At 36.6% G+C, this 7,276-nt stretch overlaps 1 protein-coding gene across 7 annotated transcripts in view; it reads right to left on the bottom strand.

Moving 5' to 3' along the window:
- NIN (ninein) overlaps window positions 1-7,276 on the bottom strand; it is a 106,675-nt gene that overhangs the window by 11,552 nt on the left and 87,847 nt on the right. For 4 of the 7 annotated variants that reach the window (XR_005718712.1, XM_040226756.1, XM_040226757.1 and 1 more), the window contains 4 exons: window positions 5,865-6,044; window positions 4,384-4,533; window positions 3,421-3,468; window positions 2,368-2,469 (listed from right to left, as the gene is read on the bottom strand). Coding sequence is in view for 5 of the 7 variants with exons in the window: in XM_040226756.1 (XP_040082690.1) it covers window positions 2,368-2,469; window positions 3,421-3,468; window positions 4,384-4,533; window positions 5,865-6,044 (480 nt within the window). In the remaining 2 variants the exon portion in view is untranslated. The remainder of the gene's footprint in view (window positions 1-2,367; window positions 2,470-3,420; window positions 3,469-4,383; window positions 4,534-5,864; window positions 6,045-7,276) is intronic. The other 3 variants (XR_005718713.1, XM_040226755.1, XM_040226758.1) reach the window with 1 other exon arrangement.

Below are 7,276 nucleotides of genomic sequence, written 5' to 3'. Positions count from 1 at the left end.
CCCAGTGGGAAGGGGAAATGAAGAGTTATTGCTTAATGGTTAGAGTTTCTACTTCTGAAAAGGTTTTAGAAGTAGTGGTGACATTGTGAATGTAATTAATGCCAGTAAATGCCACTTAACAAAATTTGCCATTTTAATCATTCATGTATATATATATTTCTATATATATAATACACACTAAGTATAATTTAAAACACAATGTCATATACCCAAACCGCTAAATCAGACACTTTAAGTGAATGAATTGTGTAGTGTGTGAATTACATTTAATAATGGAGAAGGAAACAGCAACCCACTCCAGTACTCTTGCCTTGAAAATCCCATGGACGGAGGAGCGTGGTGCAGGCTACTGTCCATGGGGTCGCAAAGAGTCGGGCATGACTGAGCGACCTTACTTCAAAGCTGCTAAAGAATTATATGCCTGCACAGAGTCCACAGCTCAGTCTTATTTCAATGGAAGTTTCATTAGAATAGTGTATGAGGTGTTCTTTACAGTGTTCCAATTAAAATTTCATGCTTTTTCTTTTTTCAGCTCCAGTGACAAGAACACTCAATTTCCCTCATCCATTTCCAAATCTTTACTACTAGATCAGGGAGAAAAGTAATGAGGGGAAATTGCTTATGATGATTAATCATGTAAAGTATGATTGGGAGAGAAGGGGCCAAAGAGAGCAGGTGGAAGAAGACTCAGCCTGTTGGAAGAGCATTTGGAGAGGATCAAAGAGTGATTAAGTATACCCTGTTACTTTTCAATTTGGTGCTAGACATGTCATACGTGGCTTCAGATATCTCATTCATTAGAGTATATAATTATTTCATCAGAAAAGCATATCTACATCTAAACACAGCCTGCAGCTCAAAGTTTTAATAAATACATTTATTATATGCAGAAGGAAAAGCAAATATGGTTTGGATTTCATTCTTTATAGTTTCACTAATCTCCCTATTAGTAGATAAATCAGAGAACATAAAATTGACAGAAACCTTAGTGGTCATTTAAATATAAATGCGATATGTTTGCCCATATTTCATATTTAAAAACCAAGCATCTATTGAAACGTAATTACCTTTGCATGTGTCCAGCTTCACAAAAGAAAATATTTACACATCTCTCTTCCTATAATTCTGGCTTTAAAATATTTGTATACACAGAACTTTTTTTTTCATTCATTCATTTATTAAGTGTCTTCATGAGCCAGACACTATTTAGATGCTTTATTTGACATATCAACATTTACAATCTATTTGGATAATAATTACACCCTTGCTGATTTAAATTTCTTTTCTTCTTTTCTTTCTCACTTGTTTGTTTCCAAAAATACAGCTGAGTTGGGCTTTAAAAAATGAAAGTTCAATTCAGTTGTTCAGTCGTGTCCGACCCTGTGACCCCAAGGACTGCAGCACGCCAGGCTTCCCTGCCCATCCCCAACTCCTGGAGTTTACTCAAACTCCTGTTCATTGAGTCAGTGATGCCATCCAACCATCTAATCCTCTGTCGTCCCCTCCTCCGCCCGCCTTCCATCTTTCCCAGCATCAGGATCTTTTCAAATGTACACAGAACTTTTTAAGAGCACAGAAAGATTTTCTACCCGAACCTCTCTACCTTATATAAATGTTCAGTTCAGTTCAGTACACAGGTCATCAAATGCTGGACTAACTAATATTTTTATTACCCAAAGTAAAGTACCTCAATGAAATTTTTACTTATTAAGTAAGATTTTACATAAATTGTTTTATATCCTATAATTGCACTTGGTGTTCAGAAAGCAATCTATTAGACTAGAAACTCAATGTCCAAGCTGACAAGTTTTACAAATCCACTTTTATATTCAACAGATGTACCTCTCCCAAGGCAGTGCTGAGTTACAAATGTAGAAATGAACAATGGCAACACTTGAAAATTAAATGTCTAAATGCTAATGCTCTTAAACTCCTGGAATGTACTTCCTAACTGAATAGGCTGTAACAGAGCACATCACATCTATAAAACACCACACTGGGGGAGGTATCAGGAAACTATTAAAACCACAGCATTGGCGAGAGAGCTCTGAGGCTCCTGGTCAGTACTGGACAGAGTTCCTGCCCCTTGAATTTGTTGAGGCACAGGTCCTTGCATTTTAGGATAGTCAACATTATTATTATTATTCCTTCTTCTGTGAAGCAGTATATATTCCTATGGCTGTGTAATTAGCAAAAATATCTATCAAACTTGGTAAGACCAACCAAAGAGTCCAGCTTGGCAATGTACTTAGATTTTCACTGTTTTCATAATAGGAATTTAATGCTATGCTAGCCTCTCTCAACAAATGGGTCTTTCATGGATTAAAATATTCTTCATAGCTAAGGTCATTTCCCTTAAAAACTTACCTCCATTAGCTGTTCATCCAGTTTTACTTGTTTCTTTTTCAGGCCTTCATTTTCCAAATGAATTGTTTCTAATTCTCGCTCAAGGGATTTCATCTGACTAACCTGTTGAAAAACATAAAACTCCCTTAAAAAAAAGAAAGCAACCTGAATTGCTCAACTTTTTTTTGACAAATTTACACTAATCAGAAATCTCAGCTCTTGGAAGAAAGCTGAGTTCATTCATCAAGGGAAAACAACAAATAATTCAGTGCACTGATTATACCTCACATAGAACAGAGTCCTAAGGCAGGTAGCTTTCAAACTTCAGTGCCACTCACTGTGTGAAACACATTTTATCTTGCAACCCAGTACATCCACACACCCCCACATGTACATATACATGCATAATCAGTTGTAAGTGTACATCACTAAAAGAAAACTTCCATGAAATAATACTTATCCCTACTACAAGCCACGTACTTTGATATTTTATAGTATATTTTATTAAAGATGCTGTCACAATATTGTAAAGAAACTATAATAAAAAATTTTTTAAAATGCTGGTATTTCACTAAACTGAATTCATGATCATCTACTATGCATCTGCAGTAGGGGAAAACATCTGAAAACAGAGTACACAAAACCTGATTTATTTAACTCTTTTCGCAATTTTAAAGAAGAAATTTGAAAATTTTATGAGGATCCACTTTTGGAATTCTCTTTGGTACAGAATCTTATGAGAATCTAATCAGCTAGAGGACACTCAAGGATTCAGAATATTGCTAAGTAGAAAACATATGACACAATTCTAGAATGCTGATCTTTGCCTCCATTGAAAGAGCTGAGAAGTGTAGCAAGAACTGTTAAATGGAATTCGGGTGTATGCTTTCCAGGCACACTTCAATTCATTGTTATTTTAAAACCTATCATTAGACTTTCCCCTTGGTGAGCAGCTGGATGAAACCCAACATCTTTCTGAAAAGTTTACTTGAATATAACCTAGACTTTAAATGACATAATTATGGAACCATAATTTTATTTGCACTGGGAAACTAAAAAATTCGTGTGACTCACTTTACTGTGGTTGTCTGGAACCGAACCCGGAATATCTCCAAGGTGTGCCTGTAGTGAAAACTCTTGAGTTTTAGTTTAGAAAAAGAAAGAAAGGAAAACAAATACCAAGAACTCCCACAGTAACACTGGTCTAGAACTCAAACTTAATGTAACAAAGAATACAAAGCAAAGGGAATCGGGTTACAGAGGTTTAACCATGTGGTAGCCAGCCTCTAAGCGGTCTGAGTGATCCCTGTCTCACACCCTTGCCTGGTCCCCTGCACCTACTATACCTGAGTTAGTCTGTATGACCTATAGAATACAGAAGTGATGTTGTGTGACTTCCGAGATTGGTTTATAAAACATATTACAGTTTCTATCGTGGTCTTCTGGAATCTCTCTCTTGTATCACTCATTGCCACATCCTGAGAAAAGGTCCAGGTAGGGAGTACCTGAGCCTCTGGCAATCAGCCAGCAAAAAACAGAAGCCTCTTCCTAACATGTTATCTGAATAAATCTGGAAGTAGATGATCTCTAGCACCAGTGAAGCCTTCGGATACTGCAGCCTCAGCTAATATCTAGAGAGCAATCTCAGGAAAGACCCTGAGCCAAATCAAGCTGCTTCCAAATTCCTGACCTACAGAAACTGAGACATGAATGTTTTGTCTTTCTATTATACGGCAGTAGCTAACCAAATTAAAATGTTCCCAATATTCAGGTATATATGTTTTACTAACTTAGAAAGGTTTATATACTAATGAAGATGATTAACCATCTTCTTTATGAAAACTTAAATTGCTCCTTTTTAGCAATCAATCAAAAAGAACTATGATACTGCTTTGACAAGATGACAAAAGTGAGATAAAAGGAAGAACCAAAATATGCCATTAGTCATTTCTTTGGAAGCACACAGGGGAAGAAACATACATTTAGAGATGCATCAGAGTCAGCATATAACCATGTGGTATTAACTCAAAAACTCACCTTCCTATTAGTAGGAGATCGCTCCTTTTGAAACTGTTCACATTCTCTCTTTAAGCTCAACTTCTCCTGCTCTGTGGGCTTCACAGTACCTGATGAATTTAGATGTTTTTGGTGCTTAGGAGAAGGAAGGTTGGATTCCAGCTGACGGACCTACCAAGAGCCAGTATAAGGGGAAGAAATGCTAATATAATTACCCAGCCAGGAAAAACAAAAAGCTAACATAATGAAAGTTTTTATTCAGTGCTTGGGTTTTGTTGTATTAAAAAAGCTTTTTCCAGTCAAGTCTGCCAATTTTTGAAGCTAGCTTTTTTGGATTTCCGAAGATCCTTTCTAGGTTAATCTATTTTTAGCCTGATCCAACACTAAGAGTCAGGAAAGAGGGGACTTCTGGCTCAGCCAAAGCACTGGGAGTCTAGAGCAATGTGGCCACCAAGCAAACAGATGTAATCTGTAGGCACCTGTGTGCCTGACATGAGCATAACTTTTAGGAGTGAAGGGGGTGACAGTTCCTCTGACTCTGTATTGGACTGTTCACACCTGAACAGTGCATTTACATCAGCTAGGCTCCATGAAGACAGCGACCATGTTTAGTCTTGTTCAACACTGCAACTTTAGTGAAAGTAGTTTCTGGCACAGGGTAGGAGTTCTAGTGAATATCTGTGACTCCTAGGAGTTCTTTCTCAAAAGGGATATTTAAGCATAGGTTAAAAATAGTTGCTCGTTCATATTGATGTATGGCAGAAACCAACACAATATTATAAAGGAATTATCCTTCAATGTAAAATAGCTAGCCAGTGGGAATTTGCTGTATGACACAGGGAACCCAAAGGCAGTGCTCTGTGACAATTTAGAGGAGTGGGAGAGAGCTTCAAGAGGGAGGAGTCATATATATACCTATGGCTGGTTCATGTTGATGTATGGCAGAAACCATCACAATATTGTAAAGTAGTTATCTTCCAGTTAAAAATAAAATACAATTTTTAAAAAAATGCAAATAAATAAATAAATAAAATCTCAATTTTAAAAAAATAAATAAATAATTTCTTGACTACTCAGCAGAAGTAAAGAATTTAAACATCAGCTGAAAAAAATGATCTTTAAATACCATTCTAACCTTGAAATGCTGAGTCTTTAAAGAGGGGCAACTTTTCCTCTTATAAGGAGTTAGATCAACAAGATTTGAGTTTAGTTTTGCCATTTTTTGTACTATCAGTCTTGGTGGCTAGCCTATTTGAATGAGGAATATATGGTTAACATAATTTCCATTTATAAAATCACAGATTTAATATAGAACTGCTTATACAAAAAATAGTATATAAACATATCATGATAAAATTATATTGCAAGTAAATGATAAATTATACATTCTTAAAATAAGTCTGCCACACCAGAATACTCAAATCCATACCCTAGAAATCACTGCAATCATATCAAACATTGACTTACAAACCTAGGCTACCACGTGCAACTTTTCAAGTTACCTTCTCCCGGGAGTGTATGAGTTCTGGTTTGGTATTCTGTACCATGGTTTGGACTCTCTCATTCTCTTGCCAAAGTAGCTGTTGTTCCTCGTTGATCAGGTGATCCAGCTTGTCCCAGGACAGCCCTTGCTGTTGGTTATGGAATCCTGATGGATGGGTGCCTATTTCTGGGGCCCGGTTCTTAAGAGAAAATTAACAGAGTTAAGCCTTAAAAAACAAGCTGATTTCTTGTTTGAGTGTCTTCTAATGTGAGTGAGCCCACGTATATATAGATAAAAGTAAAACAATATTCTTGAGTTTTTTATTGTGAAAAAAGGTTTGGAAATTCTGTTTTAAATGGTCTTTGGCAAAACAGCTCTATCAGATCTAATAGCAAAGCTGATTGTAGGGCAATGCCAGGTTCCACATAGGACCCAAGTGCATAGAGACTAGTGTCCTTAAAGATTACCTCATTCTTATGAAGTTATGCTTTGAATCCATATAAGCATTCTTTTGGTAAACATAGGACACAAAGAGAACTCTGAAATGCACAGCTTACTTGAAAGGGTTCACATGCCAAACTCTAGTTTCATTTTCACATATGCAATCATATCCTTTTTTAGAATCCAAAGCATGTATCATCCATATAATTGAGACTTGAACTCAGGAATATGCTTTAAGCTACCACAGTGATTTTTTTTTTTTTTGATCCTGAAAGATGCTTTAAAAAATATTTTTTTTAAGGTATCACAACTAGATAAGCCTTTTGCTTTTCAAGCCAAAACATGAAAAAGAAAATAAATGGTACAGTCTCATTTTGAAAAACATTTCAGCTCCAAAGTCATTTTTTTTAAATGGAAACAACTACTATTTAAAAAAAAAAACAAAAAACAAAAAAAACCACAGTTAAAAAAAAGTATCAGCAAGAGATAAAGTAGCTGAATTTAGCACCAATTTTTATGGTAGGACAAAATCTTAACATCTACCCAAGGCTACCATACATCAATTCAGTTCAGTCACTTAGTCGTGTCTGATTCTTTGCGACACCATGAACTGCAGCACGCCAGGCCTCCCTGTCCATCACCAACTCCTTGGAGTTCACTCAAACTCATGTCCTTTGAGTGAGTGATGCCATCCAATCATCTCATCCTCTGTCATCCCCTTGTCCTCCCGCCTTCAATCTTTCCCAGCATCAGGGTCTTTTCAAATGAGATAGCTCTTCGCGTCAGGTGGCCAAATTATTGGAGTTTCAGCTTCAGCATCAGTCCTTCCAATGAATATTCAGGACTGATCTCCTTTAGGATGGACTGATTGGATCTCCTCGCAGTCCAAGGGACTCTCAAGTCTTCTCCGACACCACAGTTCAAAAGCATCAATTCTTTGGTGCTCAGCTTTCTTTACAGTCCAACTCTCACATCCATACATGACTACTG

Source organism: Oryx dammah, unplaced genomic scaffold (assembly GCF_014754425.2).
Source record: "Oryx dammah isolate SB20612 unplaced genomic scaffold, SCBI_Odam_1.1 HiC_scaffold_26, whole genome shotgun sequence".
In the NCBI taxonomy this organism is placed as follows: domain Eukaryota; kingdom Metazoa; phylum Chordata; class Mammalia; order Artiodactyla; family Bovidae; genus Oryx; species Oryx dammah.
The sequence above is the reverse complement of the archived record's forward strand: the minus strand, read 5'-3'. Positions and strand labels throughout refer to the sequence as shown.